Source organism: Austrofundulus limnaeus, unplaced genomic scaffold (assembly GCF_001266775.1).
Source record: "Austrofundulus limnaeus strain Quisiro unplaced genomic scaffold, Austrofundulus_limnaeus-1.0 Scaffold146, whole genome shotgun sequence".
Taxonomy (NCBI): domain Eukaryota; kingdom Metazoa; phylum Chordata; class Actinopteri; order Cyprinodontiformes; family Rivulidae; genus Austrofundulus; species Austrofundulus limnaeus.
Genome location: NW_013952548.1, coordinates 6,197 through 20,970, shown reverse-complemented (window position 1 = coordinate 20,970; position 14,774 = coordinate 6,197). Strand labels below are relative to the sequence as shown.

The 14,774-nt window shown below is 38.1% G+C and overlaps 4 protein-coding genes across 5 annotated transcripts; all 4 read right to left on the bottom strand.

Annotated features, from left to right (window-relative positions):
- Nucleotides 1-2: 2 nt before the first annotated feature.
- On the bottom strand, nucleotides 3-874 carry LOC106523148 (mast cell protease 1; the record flags this gene model as incomplete). The annotated part of the gene is given in 2 exon segments (XM_014016475.1): nucleotides 3-164; nucleotides 358-874. Coding segments are annotated over 2 exon segments (317 nt in total), but the record flags the coding sequence as incomplete, so codon positions are not given.
- Nucleotides 875-1,595: 721 nt separating this feature from the next.
- LOC106523145 (chymase) lies at nucleotides 1,596-6,386 on the bottom strand. 2 transcript variants are annotated; one of them, XM_014016472.1, is made up of 6 exons: nucleotides 5,932-6,386; nucleotides 3,110-3,167; nucleotides 2,883-3,030; nucleotides 2,483-2,624; nucleotides 1,938-2,198; nucleotides 1,596-1,850 (listed from the first exon to the last, which is right to left on the bottom strand). In XM_014016472.1, the coding sequence occupies exons 2-6, from the start codon at nucleotides 3,159-3,161 to the stop codon at nucleotides 1,698-1,700; spliced, it is 756 nt and encodes a 251-aa protein (XP_013871926.1). In that variant the 5' UTR covers nucleotides 3,162-3,167; nucleotides 5,932-6,386; the 3' UTR covers nucleotides 1,596-1,697. The 2 variants fall into 2 exon arrangements, with proteins under 2 accessions (XP_013871926.1, XP_013871927.1); XM_014016473.1 differs by lacking the exon at nucleotides 5,932-6,386 and having other exon boundaries at nucleotides 3,110-3,485.
- A 744-nt stretch (nucleotides 6,387-7,130) lies between these two features.
- LOC106523141 (mast cell protease 4) lies at nucleotides 7,131-8,125 on the bottom strand. Its single transcript, XM_014016466.1, has 3 exons — nucleotides 7,997-8,125; nucleotides 7,500-7,760; nucleotides 7,131-7,340 (listed from the first exon to the last, which is right to left on the bottom strand). Exons 1-3 carry the CDS (start codon nucleotides 8,123-8,125, stop codon nucleotides 7,206-7,208), a joined length of 525 nt encoding a protein of 174 aa, XP_013871920.1. The 3' UTR covers nucleotides 7,131-7,205.
- Nucleotides 8,126-10,621: 2,496 nt separating this feature from the next.
- Nucleotides 10,622-14,395, bottom strand: LOC106523143 (UDP-glucuronosyltransferase). Its single transcript, XM_014016470.1, has 5 exons — nucleotides 13,442-14,395; nucleotides 12,704-12,835; nucleotides 12,409-12,496; nucleotides 12,084-12,303; nucleotides 10,622-11,050 (listed from the first exon to the last, which is right to left on the bottom strand). Exons 1-5 carry the CDS (start codon nucleotides 14,294-14,296, stop codon nucleotides 10,768-10,770), a joined length of 1,578 nt encoding a protein of 525 aa, XP_013871924.1. The 5' UTR covers nucleotides 14,297-14,395; the 3' UTR covers nucleotides 10,622-10,767.
- Between the last annotated feature and the right edge of the window lie 379 nt (nucleotides 14,396-14,774).

The window sequence follows — 14,774 nt, the reverse complement described above, 5'->3', positions numbered from 1 at the left end:
TATTTAAGAACCTGTTTACCTTTAGTAACATAATGTCGTAGTCATATTGTCCAGTAAAATTCGGATGCTGAAAATATTTTGCCACTTGGAACCTTTGCTGAGTTTTCTCATTCTTGCTTATGTCATGTGCTCCGAGTACCACTGTCATCTCCTGTTTCCCACCCCTGAAAAACAAAAAAATATATACTTCTGTTTTCCACCGATGTTTAGCRCTTAGGAAAAGCTAAAATATTTCAAATTAGACATATGTAGCAAGGATGAGTGCACTGCTACCACATTACATTTAGTTTTTATGTCAGACAAAATAAAACACATTTATTGTTAACAGATAACCAAATTKCTACTAAACAAACTTACCATTTGCAGTGGGCTGCGGTTAGAACAAAGTCCTTCCGAATAAGTAGCCCACCACATGAATGTTGCCCCTGAAACTGGAGCGATGCCATGTAGGGTCTGGAGTGAGGTTTTGCCACCTGACCACCAACTATACCACTTTCTAAAGCTCCTTCCATGAAACAAGAAGGTCAAATTAGTACATCGTTGGCAAACAAATTGAGAAGTGTAGRACATTAGTTGCAAATATGAAATAAGAATCTTATCTTACCAGTCATGGGGACCAACAGACAAATGAAAATGATGCAGCTTGTGTGTGCCATGGCTGCACAGAGGGAAAAGCTGAACAGGTTAGGGTTTCCGATCCCCCCCACCCCATCTTTTATAGCCAACCTCCAAACCTTGCACATGGAAACCTTGTGGGTAGGTGTCAAAACATGTTCACACCAAAAGCAAGAGGTGCATTCACACCTAACTTACTGCTGCATGCTGAAGTCTACAGGTTTATCAAGAAACAAATGACATTTGCTTTTGCTTATAGGGCATCAAATATTCTCAAATTTTACTACTTGAGATTTTGTTGCACTGAAAAAGAGTAACTTGGCTCATAGCCAATCAGAAATGTAGGTACATCCCCCATGATGAGGTGATCCATTTATTTTATATATATATAAATTTATTATGTTATATTTTTGTAGATTGTTTTTCTCTCAGCTACCCTTACAGAAGGCATTTAGACCTTTTTAACCACAATGCACACAATGGACCACACAACTCTCACTAAAAACAAAAGGTCATTTCTACTTCCCCATGTATTTTTTATCCTAAATTATAATTTTACTTTCATTTTACTCAAAAGGCAGACTTGATTTTGTTCTTGTGAGACTGTGACCTATTCCTGGAATCTTAAAAACCAAATCATTTGACCGCATTCTTAGTCCTGACTTTGAATAAATTRCATTATTTTATTCTCACATGCTTTTTATAAGCAACCCCAGAACAGTTAAATGTGCGTTCAGCCTGGCTTTAGTAGTGTTGTTGTGGTGGTTAGCTCTAATGCAGGGAGGTTTTCGATTTATTCCTGTTGTTTTTATTTTCCASCTGAGTTCATCTGTGGAGTTGTACRTTTCAAGTCATTCAGAAAACAATCCATTCTTTGCACTTTACTGTGGCTGGCTTGATTTTAAACTTTTAAAACCAACTCTGTCATCATTGATGAACACGTTACAGATGATTTCCAAAAAACACAAAACACACATACATAAGCATCATGTTTTTTTTTATTGTAGAATTTGCATATATCTTTTCTCTCACAAAGACGTGTTTTTTTTTGTTATTCACAAACAAGAAAATAAAGTACTGCCTTATTTCTTCATCACTGACTTGATCCAGGGCAGAAAGAAATGAACTTTAGTAAAGACATGGGGGTAGTTTGGATCGTCGCATGCATTTTCAGCAGTGTAAGCAGTTATGCCTTGAAGCTTGGTGTTGCAAATAAGTGGTCCTCCAGAATCACCCTTRAAGAAAACAAAAACAAAAGGAGTTGTGCATTTCATTATTTGAAACATTTGTTTTATCATAACGTGATTTACTAATTTACTAACCTGGCACACTCCTCCGTCCTTTGTGTTAAATGTGGTGCAGATCATATTCTGGGGAGAGAAATTCTCCTTCCAAATATTTTTGCATTCAAAGCTAAATTGCATCATCTCTGTGGCCTCCTTCAGAAGATTTGAACCAGCCTGTTTAGGTCCAGTTTGGCCCCAGCCAGCAACATCACATTTAGTTTTAACAGGGAGGTTTTCATCTTTCTCAGGCAGTCCAAGCGTCTTCACGTACTTATTCAGTTTGGCATTTTTTTCTAGCTGTAAAGCAAACAGTAGTTTAAGGTGTAATTCATTAAATTATGTACTATTTGTAAGTATAKTGCCATTTGGATGRGTGAGCAAATAATTTTGGCAATGTAGTGTATATGAAGCTGCACAGTTAGAAGGGTGATGTATTTTTCAGAGACATATTTACTTGTGCCGGTATCACATAATACAGCTTAAATGCTTCATATTTAAACCAGAAGTACAAAAAAAAAATATACGTCCTAAAGAAAATGGCATATTTGACAAAACCTAAATATATTATAGTGTTACTTTACCTTAAGTAGCATAACGTCATAGTGAAATCCTCCAGTGAAATTTGGATGCACGTAGTACTTTTTCACATTGATTTTTTGYTGACTTTTCTCCTTCTGGCTGATGTCATGTGCGCCGAGTACCACTGTCATGTCCCGATAACAACTGGAAAACAATGACTAATTATTTACCTTTTAATAAAAACTAATATGAGTGCTTTAAAAATACACATTTACAGCAGTTTCTTTTRCCTTGATAGTGTATTTTTTAGTCCTAATGTGCTTCATGTCATACAATTATGTAGTTAAGTTGTAAAATGCTAAATAGACAAAGATAAATGTTTTTGTTTTCTTTTGTTGATTCTTAATTATAACCATAAGGATTTAAAAAAGAAAATTTGACATTGCTGCCAATCAAACTTACTCTTTGCAGTGAGCTGCAGTTAGAACATAATCCTTGCGAATAAGAATCCCACCACAGTGATGGTMCTTATTAACCTGGATGGATGCCATGTAGGGTCTGGAGTGCTTCTCTGCAACCTTACCACCTACTATGCTGCTCTCAGTGGCCCCTTTTTATGAGACAGATAAAAAAAATATTTAAATAAAAACATTTTTTTCTTCAATAAATAAAATGTAATCTGTTCTTACCAGTGATGGTGACCAACAGAAAGACATAAATGATGCAGCTCACTTGTTTCATGGCTGCCTAAAGAAAAACAAACAAAAAGCTTTAACCATTTAGATTTGTAAACCTACTCTGAGCTCCCCCTGGATGATGGAGCTCCTCACCCTATCTCTAAGACTGAGTCTTGCCACCCCACAAAGGAAGCTCATATTGACCGCTTGTATCCAGAATCTTGGTCTTTCAGTCATGATCCATGCCTCGTGACCATAGGTAAGGATTGGAACGCAGACAGACCAGTAAATTGAGAGCTTTGACTTTCAACTCAGCTCTTTTTTCACCACTACTGACTGAAGCAATGTCCTCATTACTGAGGATGAGGCCCCAATCCAYTGATCCATCTCCCGCTCCATCCTACCATCACTCATGAACAAGACACCCAGATACTTAAACTCCTCTATTTGAGGCAGAGACTCTCTCACAACCCAGAGGGAGCAATCCACCCTTTTCAGSTCAAGAACATTGGCCTCAGATTAAGAGGAGCTGACYTTCATCCCAGCTGCTTCACACTCRGCTGCTGACTGTCCCAATGAATGCTGAAGTTCTTGGWCCAAAGAYRCCAACAGAACCACATCATCTGCATACAGCAGAGATGAAATCACGCAGTTCCAAAACCAGACAGCCTCCTCTCCATGACTGTGCCCTGATACAGTCTATAAACCCTACAAACGGGATCAGAGACAAGTGACAGCYCTTGTGGAGTCCAACCCGCAATGAGAACAATCATGACTTTGTGCCAAGAATGTGAACACAGCTCCTRTTTTGGTTCTACAGGGACTGGATCACCCTTCGTAACAACCCACAGACTCCATATTCCTGCAGCACGCCCCACAGAATGCCGCGAGAAACACRGTCATRAGCCTTCTCCAAGTCCACAAAACRCATGTAGACCAGAGAGGCAAACTCCCACGACCCCCTTAGCAACTGCAAAAGGGTAAAGATCTGGTCCACTGTTCCAAGACCAGGACGAAAGCCACAATGCTCCTCTTGAATCTGAGGTTCGACAATCGATTGGAGCCTCCCTTCCAACACCCTGGTAAACTTTCCTGGGTAGGGCAAGATGTTTGACCCCATGATAGTTAGAACAAACTCTTCAGCCCCCTTTTAAAAAGTTGTCCCAGTCCTTCATGCGATGTTGAAGAAACGTGTCAACCATGACAGCCTCTCCACATCCAGAGCCTTTAGCTTCTCAGGGCAACTATCATCCATACCTGGCGCCCTGCCACCAAGGAGCTTTCTGAMTACCTCGGCAACCTCTGCCAYKGTAWTGGACTYGTCTTTCCCAGAGTCTTCAGACTCKGCCTCCTCAAAGGTGRACATGGAGGGTGGATAYWGGAGATCCTCAAAGTGTTCTTTCCACTGCCCAATGATATTCTCAGTCATGGTCAGCAGTTCCCCACCCAGACTGGGACAGGGAATGCTTTCCTTTTCTGAGTCGCCAAACAGTTTGCTAGAACTTCCAATCAAAAGTCCTCCTCCAYGGCCTCCCTGAATTCCTCCCATGCCCAAGTTTTTGCATCTGCAACCACCGAAGCTGCAACCCTCCTTGCCACCCTGTACCTGTCAGCTTCTTCAGGAGTTAACCTGGAAAGCCTGTTGCTGTCTTCGCCCTGCTGTCTGACCCCTTCGCCGAGGCCTGTTTGTCATGGGAGACCCTACCAGGGGTCAATGCCCCAGACAACATAGCCCCTGGGATCACAGGGGTATACTCAAATCCCTCCGCCATGTTAAGGTGGCGATCCTGTGGCGGGGATTTCTTAACCCAACTTTTGGTGCTCTGCAAACCTACTTGTACTGCAAAATTAGAGTTTTAAAATAATAAAACTCAAGATTTAATAAATGTACTGACAACAAAAGACCAAATTGATACAATAAATATGCTTGGCCACTTAATATTTTTTTAGTTTGTTACTAGGTCCACATAGGTGGGGCTCCTATTGTTTCACTTTTATGAAACCTCCTGTACTTCTACTAAAAGCTATGTGCACAATATCTGCATGATATATTATGCATTCTAATGCCTTCACCTGAAGTCACAAACTCAAAAATATATGCTAACACAGTCTGTAAAAGTATATTTTAGACTGATCATGTTAAAATATTTTAGGTATGGATGCTGACTGCTGGGATAAGCACCACCCCAGAAACCCCCAGCAGTATTATGCTGATTCAGAAAAAATGTAAATATGATATATTAATAGAATTTTTAATGTAACATTGAGAGTTGAACAATGAAACAAAATAGTATGACAAAAGTACGAAATCTTTTTTTCTAGCAACATGTTTTCTTTGACCATCTCTTCCTGAGAAACAGGAAGACGTCCTCAGCAGTGCTAGCAGTAGAAACCAGTAACTTCCTACCAACATATGATCTCAAGAGGGCAAAAAACTGAYCGACACACTCAGAGGTGAAGAAACAGTTGCATACCGCAGATTGTTACAACTCTTGAGTAGTGTTTTAATTAAAACTGTCTCTGCAATACATTACAATGATGTTAGGAGATTCCTTCTGGGGGTATCTCCTCACACGTGAAACAAGATTTCTCTTAAAAACATTCATAAATTAGATACATAAAAAATATCTTCATTTTATTCAAAATGAAACAGAAAATTCTAGTGTTTCTATTGATTAGGTTACTTTTAGAAGCAACTGTTACAACTTTTGTTGGATTCAAAGATTATTCAACAAGAGCATCCTTTTAAAACAAATGAAAATTTTGTTTGAGTTTTATAGAGCATTTGTAAACATTTCAAAGAGGATAATATGAAAATAATGTTGGTTTCTCACCTTCCCTTGAGGTGTGTTTAAATACAGATGTCTTTAAACCTCTTCCAAAGAGTCTTAACCTTAATGCAGTGAAACTTGATTTTTTTTTCAGATTAGCCAGAGAAAGACAGCCCCCTAACACAGCCACYTCCTGCTGTGACATCATGTCACTCTGAGACCACCCTCTCTGAGATGTTGTTTTAACTCTGTCTTCAAACTCAGTTTGCGTTTTTATTTACACTTATTTTATAAATGCTGTTTTCAAATGCTTCATATTAAATACATGTTGTGTGTAAAAAGAAAATCCCAGGATGGTTGCATGACATGACAGGAGCCTTTCTTTCCACTCTCACCAGTGTGCTGCTCAGGATGGGAGACTGCTATGAAGCGATTCATGATGATGAAGTGGCTTCTTTAAATGTATTTATTTTTATACGATGCCCCATTAAAATTTGATGCTATGTACCATAAATAAATTGAGTTGAATTCCTAAAGAATTACATTCTTTTTAACATTGCGTGTGTTTGAAACTTTTTACAGGTAATTGAAAAGTCAGATTATTCGTGTCTCATTTGATCTGAAGATCCTGTAACACTCTGACGTTTTAGAAAACTTATGCCAAATCATGTAYATTTTCAAGACATCTACATTTAAGATAAGATGGTATTGAAAAAATCTAATGGAAGCTTATGTTATGTGTGTGCATACTGTAATTCTAACAAATTGATCAAATATACAACTTTTATTAGCAATTTAGACATAAAAATGTGTTTCATAAATTGGCAAAAGTTGTCTAGTGTGACAACCTTAAGCAAGTGAAGTTATTGGATATTTTCTCCCCAGAGGAAAATTTTCACGAAGGAGGATTTTTTTTTACCCACAAATACTTTTTAATCTACCACTAACCTTATTTTCAAAGAGAGAACAGCATTTTTTTTTAAAGGTTTCACAATAACTGACAGCCAGCAGCAGTCTGTGGTTTTATTTCTGCACTGGTGGGTTTTTACGTTTCAAGTTAAAGCATAGCACACAGGAAACAATACTCTAGCTGCTGAATGTGCATGACTTACTAACATAACCGTTGGGTCAAAAGGTCTTGTGGGTCGTTAGTCATGTGGGTCAGCAGGAGGGTTAAAACTAAACTGTCTGTAACTAGTTGGTAAACTATTTGCAGATGGTTTGCAAGACAAAAACGCTTCTGTAAAACATAAATAAACAWATGAAATCAATTTTTTTATTGTAGACACTGCCATTTAGACATTTTCTAAGTTACAGTCTTTTTTCCAATCACTTTTTTAATCCAAGGAAGAAAAAACATGAACTTTAGTGAAGACATGGGGATATTTTGGATTATCACAGCCTTTATCTCCTGTAAAAGCAGTTATGCCTTGAAGTTTGGCGTTGCAGAGAAGCGGCCCACCGGAATCCCCCTAAAAAAAAATAAATAAAGGGGGAAGATTTCTGTCAGAAGATATGAAACATTTTTAGCCTACATATTAAAAATAGCTCCTATAATGTTTTATCAACAACCATTTTTAAAAATTCAACAAAATCTTATTTAATCGCATTTATGTTAACTAGTTTATTACCTGGCATACTGCTCCATTCTTTCTGTCAAACTTTGTACAAACCATATGTTGAAAATTAAAATATTCTTTCCAAATATGTTTGCACTCGAAGCTAAATTGCAGCTTCTCTGTGACCTCCCTCAGAAGGTCTGAAGCTGAGTTTTCTGGTCCAGTTTGGCCCCAGCCGGCGACAGCACAGTTAGTATTAGCAGGGAGTTTTTCATCTTCCTCAGGTAGTCCCATTGGCTTCACATACTTATTCAGTTTGGACTTATTCTTCAGCTGATAAAAAAAGAGAACTTATTTTATGTGATTAATAAAAAATCTTGAAGATGCAGCTTATCTCTTTAACATATTCAAACAAATTAATTTGAATGGTCACAAAACTTGTTTACAGAAAACTACTCCCAATGGCTGACTGAAATTTGAAATTTAAGTCAAGTGGTTTTCTGTAAATAATTTTATRAACATTGCAAAAATAATTGCACAATGTATTATTTTAATTAGTTTTAGTTTACCTCAAGTAACATTGCATCAAAGTCATACCCTCCAGTGTATTTTGGATGCAAGTGGTACTTTTTCACTTTGATTTTTTGCTGACTTTTCTMTTCTTTGCTGGTGTTATGTGCTCCGAGTACCACTATCATCTCACGTCCTTGTTTACTAAAAAACACAAATGTATATTTTAGATTTCAGCACCAAGACCTAATCGACCATTTAAAACTCTTCATTAATTTTAGTTTGAATAATTCATTTAGGTTTTTGTCAATTTGTAAAGCTATGTTCAACAAGTTGTAAATAAACTTAGATTAACAATTGTGAGTTAAACTGTGTGCTGCTGTGTAAACTCACTCTTTGCAGTGGGCTGCAGTTAAAACAAAGTCTCTGTGAATAAGTACCCCACCACACAAATGTTGTTTTTGAATCTGGAGTGATGCTAGGGTCTGGAGTGGGGCTTTGCAACCCGACCATCTACAATGCCGCTCTCACTGGCCCCTGTCATGAAACAAAAAGGTCAAATTGCTTTTTAAAAGCAACTTGTGTTTAAATATGGAAAACTTCCTGTGTCTTAGCAATACCCTCCACCATTTCAGTAAAAAGTATTTAAAGAAAATAATCAGGTCCCACCAGTAAAGGTAACCAGCAGAGCAATGCAAATGATGCAGCTTGATTGTATCATGGTTGCACACAAGGTAAAGATGAACAGTTTGCAGTTTAACACCTTGACACCCCCCATAGTCGACCCCCAAGATCACAACGGAAACATTGTGGTGTAGGAAATAAACGTGTGTCTGCACAAGCAAGAGATGGAACTTGTGCTGACCCCCCACCTGCTTTGTCAAAGGTGACATTTGTTCTCATGCAGTATTATTGAGACATGAATCATTTCATTGCTTTGGTTTATTTAATGTTTTTTTTTAATACTGACTTACTTAAATGAAATCGTTGATTCATTTTTTTTTTATCCTGTGTCCTCCCTGTTTTATTGCCCACTTTAGGTGATGTCATTCTTATTTTTAAATGCTATATATTTATGAAAAAACAAAACATTTATATGATATTTCTTACATCTGTTATTAAATTTTGATAGACATTAATTTTATTGTCAATAAAGGTAGGATCAACTTGATATTTTAAGGCAAGCTGATTAAACGTTTGACATTAATTCAACCTTTTGTCCACTAGGTGGCACAATTTGTTCAGTTCTCATTTTTCTAACACCGTCTGTCACATGATATTTGTATTATATTGCTTTTAACATTAGTTGCACAAAACAACATGTTTTTATTATTATTATTATTATTATTATTATTATTATTATTAATGTAGAGACCAAGTTGAGAAGTGCAGGTTATCTGTAGGAAAACACCTTCAATGACCACTTTTGTGACTTGTGCACTTAAACAGTCGCCCCTGAAATTCCTTAAAAGCCTTTTTGACATTTTTTTTATTTTTTGTAAGGGTGTCATGCTAAAGGGAAGAACTGGGGGAAGTCGTGAGACAGTCTGGTTTTCACACAAAAAAGGAAAAAAAAAAATACAAAATAAGAAGCCCTGGTAGCATCTGGAAACGTGTGGAAACTAAAGGCAGAAACTGCACCATTCTTGCCCACKGGTGGAGCAGAGACTTTTAAGGGGTTAAACTGTTTGTTTGCACTTTGAAGTAGCTTCATGGGAAACAGGAAGACCTGCTCTGTAATGCTAGACATTATAGGTCTGTACCCATACAACCACAATGTCTACGGTATAGAGGTGGGAGGGGGTGCTTACCAAACAGGTTCTGCAGTTACAGCATAATGAACCACTGAAAGTAAAACATAYCACTAGAGAGTGGCATGGTTTAAACTGATCATTGTTACATTTCTGGGTAGCCAGAATTCACTCGTCACTAATTCCCAAAATGTGTTGTTGTTTTTTTTTTTTTTTTTGCAATGATCACAATGTCAGATTGAGCAAGATGGCTGTCCGTATTAAATATCAAGGATTGAGCAGAATGAAAAACTGAACTCAGCTTTCAAACATGGACACCTTTAACAAAACTGCTGTACTATTAAGCTTAATGTTGACCTATTTTCAGTCACTTTGGCTGTTTCTGTAGGTACATGGACATAGTAGTTGACATGTGGTCACAATGTTTAGCTTGTAAAATTTGTTTTAAAGACTCACTAACCATTATTATTTTTAGTATTAGAGTTACAATTATTAATATTAATATTATTATCRTTACGATTGTTGTTTTGTAGTTATGACTTTGCAGTGAGCACCAAATTACTACTTATGAATGATGCATCTGAGGCCAACTCTCTAATAACACTTAAGTGCAGATATCTCCCAAAGGTCTTTATGCAGACTATTGACTAGTTGCAGTATTTAATGTTAGCATCCTGGCGTTATGGATTGAAGATATTTATTAAAGCTTCTGAGCAAAATTAAAAAAAAAAGTGCACATTATTTACTGTTTACATGATCTAAAGCTGCTCAAAACAGCTTCAGGAAATGAACTGAACTTCTAACTCAAGCAATATTTGGATTTAATATAAAATATCTTCTCACTACTGAAATATTTTTAACCAGATGTTAAAATAACAATGACTAAATTATGTTTATTAATGGAAAAGCAGATAAGGAAAGTAAATGGATGGATGAATTTTACTGTTGTAAACTTTTTAATGAGCTAGTTTTTATGTTTGTTATGGCCAAAAGAGGAAATGGCTGAGATACACACAGTTAACACATTTACAGTACACCAGACTTCACAGCAGTATTTTAATACTTTCTTTTGTCAGGTGCTATTCAGATTTTTTCTTTGTAGTTTTCTTCCCACAAAATTTGCGAGTGCAAAAYTGGCAGGACTTCAGCATCACCCACAAAGTGACGACAAGAACCGTGAGTAAAAAGCCGACGACGTCCAGGCTGTGGTACTGAACCCAGTTCAAGTCATGTGCRGCCACCCTCAGATGTGGCGCTCCCTTGTGTCTTATTACAAACTCGGTCCAGAAAACAGCCAGGTCCAAAGGCTCAACAGGGCGGTCCAGGTGGATCTGGGACAGCTCCACAACCCGCTCCTTATAACTGAAGAAAATAAAAACACGTTTTGTTAATTTTTTGTTTGTCTTTACTCTCTATCACAAACCTTGTTTTAGATGAGTTATAGTCTTGTTTAAAGTATCTCAAAGTGATACTTGAGTATAAAATTACTTTGGTAAAAGTTAGTCTCCTCTAAAACGTGAGTAAAAAAAAGTATTTATTTTTTAGTATTTTATTGGGAGGTGACCTCCCCAAAAAACATTTTTCTGAAGGCCAAAACATCTGTAATGAAATGTTAATGTTAAAAAAAATTAGGATGCACTAGTCTACCCCTCGCACAGTGACTGCTGGAATGGGCATCAGTGACCCCCCGTGACCCTGGAAGTAGGAAGTGGGCAAAATATAATATATATGTATATGAATATATATGTCTGGCTGACAGTTTGCTTTTTTGCAAACTGCCTGGAAAAGCCAAAACATGTCTCATCTATGACTTCTTTTGGTTTTTATTCAACTATTGAAAATATCAGCTAAAAAGCAAGCAAGTAGTTTTCCACACCACTTGTGTTTAGCAATCACAAACCTGTCTCATAAAAAAAAGATCAATAAAATGTAAGTAGCTGATGGAGAGCTAAGGTAGATTCTTAGGGGTTAAATAAGAAAAAAAAGTGGAATTTCAAACTGTGCTGTGTGTTCCAAGAAGCTGAAACCTGACCAAACTATGGTTTTAAATCTAATCCCGTCAGTTTCACACCACTTTGCACCTTTATGCCTGTGTGCAAGATACAATACCCCTTATGATGAAACAGACAAAAAATGTACTAATTTAATCATGTTTTTTATTTTTATTTTACATGGCTAAAATTCTGGATCTTCTCAGTTTCTAAGGTAAATTATTAACTGTCTTGTCTGTTATTTTGCTTCTTTTGTTAGCAGGGACCAAGCAAATCTATGCAATCTAATGATGAAACATAGACAATTATTTTCCACCACAACTCTACTTTTAAAACGCGTACTTGACTAAAGTATAAATATATTTACTTTTTGTCGGCATTCATTCAACATCCAGGTGTCTTACCTTTTGTCTTGGATCATTCTGCTCAGGGCAGCCACCAGTTTTTCTGTTGTCACTTCAAAGATGCTCATCTCCTCAGCAACACCCCGGGCCACCATTCGATGAACATTGTCTCTCTGGTCTCCGAAAAGTGGGAACATCAACATGGGCACGGCGTTACAGATACCTTCATATATACCRTGGGTACCTCCATGAGTCATGAAGACTTTAGCGTTGGGGTGGGCTGGGGAGGACAAAGAAATCTCAGTTAAGGTCGAGTTTGTTGATTTTAGCAAGAGTTTTGTTTATGTTTTTTTTTTTTTTTTTGTAGATATTGTGTCAAACTCACCCAGGAGATCGTTCTGAGGTAACCATTTCAGAATTCTGACATTCTTGGGTATATCTTTGGGTAGCACACCTGTGTATCTCCACACGACCTAAAACACAAATCATACCTCGTTTATACCTTCTGAATGCTTAGGTAATGAATGAATGCTCTAACACTTGTACAGCAAAGCAGAGCACAAAGTCCAGCAGTTTAACCTAATTCAGTCTTACGTGAGAGTGGTTAGTGTGGTAATGTTTGCTTTTTTATAGCTAAAAAAAGAAAAAGTACACAAAGCAGTCAAACGAGAGTCARTTACCCGCTGAGGTATTTGTCGGAAAGCATCTAAAAACATTTTAGCTTTTTCTTCTGGCATGCTGGCCACATATGAACCCAGTGTAAAGACAATAAAGCCATCGTCTCCCGAGCCTTCCACAAACTCCTTCAAATCCTGCGAAGAGATTAAAGAAAGATTACATTAAGAAAGCAAACAGTCTCAATCTTTAGTCTGAAAATAAATGTTACTGTAAAACCATTACATCACCACATAGCTGTATTTTCTCATAAAACCCTTAAAAAAGTGAATTTCAATAGCACAGTGTAAAAGTAATGATTTGATCCTGGCAGCATAACCGTCTTTGGGCTTATGTCAACAAACCTATTGTTTTTGCAAAGCATTTGATCTCTGTTGACATAACTGGGGCCCCTCATTTCTTTTCCTGGTATATTGGCCATAGTTCAAAAATCTGGATCAAATTCTCCCACAGAATCCATTGCAACAGCAGCCAAACAAGTTCTACCGTATTTGAAAACGCATCTTAAAAAAACAGATGAAATAGTTTCTGGAATGCTTCAGATATCAGTCTCTTTTCAATTTTTTTAATCGTGTAAAAGTTTGTTTTTTGAACACGTACAAGAATTGTTATAGATTTATACTGTACAAGTTTTTTCTGCTCTCCATTAAAGTTCAAGCTCAAAGTGACAAGAGATTTGCCTCATTAATTCCAGATGGGACACATGCAAATATGCGCTTGTAAAGATTTATCTTTAAACTCACCGCTGGCAGAGGAGCTTTCTTTGCACAGTTGATCCCTCCAATCAAAATCATGTTAGGCATGAGAGGTTTAGGCCATTCAAAAGTAAAGTCATGTCTGAGGAGCCAGATAGCCCCCTCGCTTATAAGTTCTTTATAAGTCATGTCAAAGAGCCTGCCTGTCAGACCATCGAAGGGCTTATACAACACAGTGCACAAGTAGGACTCTAAAGAGAACATCAACATGTTGTTCACCCTCTGTGGGAAGTCCATGCGGTCAGTGTTACCGGAAAAAAACTTAGGGACATAGGAAGGTGGAGAGGGGCACTGGTTAGCCTTCACGTCCAGCTCACATGGGAGTCCACGCAGGAAATAAACGGCTGGGATGGACAGTATCTTAGCCAGGACAGAGCCACAGGGAAGGAAAGGGTCTGTGAGCAGGATGTCGAACCCTTCGTTCTTTAGTTGACGCATCAAAGGCTCGTTGTCCAGCAAAGACTCGCAAGCTGTCACTTGAATGGAAGTAAAGTTCACCAAACGATCAACATTGGCAAACAAATCCATAATTCCCGGGTGTTTTTCGAAAACGCCTTCCCTGAAACTGTTTAAAATCGAATCCAGTTCAGCTTGGGTGTACGGCACCGGGTAGATCTCTGTCTTGTAGCTGTCTGAACCTTTGATCAACAGGCTGCTTTCAGGCACCAGCACCGTGACCTCGTGGCCCCTGCGGGTCAGCTCCTTCACCAGTATCTTCATGCTGAGCCAGTGGCTTCCATCCACAGGCAGAGCCACCACCTTCCCCGCCTGAACAGACCCTGCGTTGAGGCAGCACAGCCAAACCAGCAGCCCTGCTGTGGGAAACCACACCCTGCCTCTCATTGCCTCCTCTCAGCTCTGCAAGCTGTCTTTTTCTGAGCTACTGGTGCCTTTTGTTAGAGGCTGGCTTTATGTGTGTGGGAGTGAGAGTGTGTGAGGAAATTTCGCAGGAAGTGCTGGCTGCAATTTGAGTCAAGCTCTTATATAACTGCAGGAAGACTGGGGAGATCCTAACGCTGTGTGGGGGGAGTCTCAGCACTGGTGGGTGTCTCCAGTTAATCACTGAAGTACATGACTTGGTGCTTGCTCAACACAAAGTATAGTTTAAAACATGTTAATAATTATACTTTGTGTTAATTATGCCTCATTAAGTAGTGAACTAATAACTTGCAGGTCATTGCGTTACTTCCTGAACCATTTGAGCAAAGTCCTCTCTGTTTACTTTGGCTGCTCTTTCACTCCTCCTCCTGGAAAACAGACACATGCGTGCCTCTGGAGCATTAGCGGTAGTAGCATTAGTCTGTCTTCTCACGCATGCAGG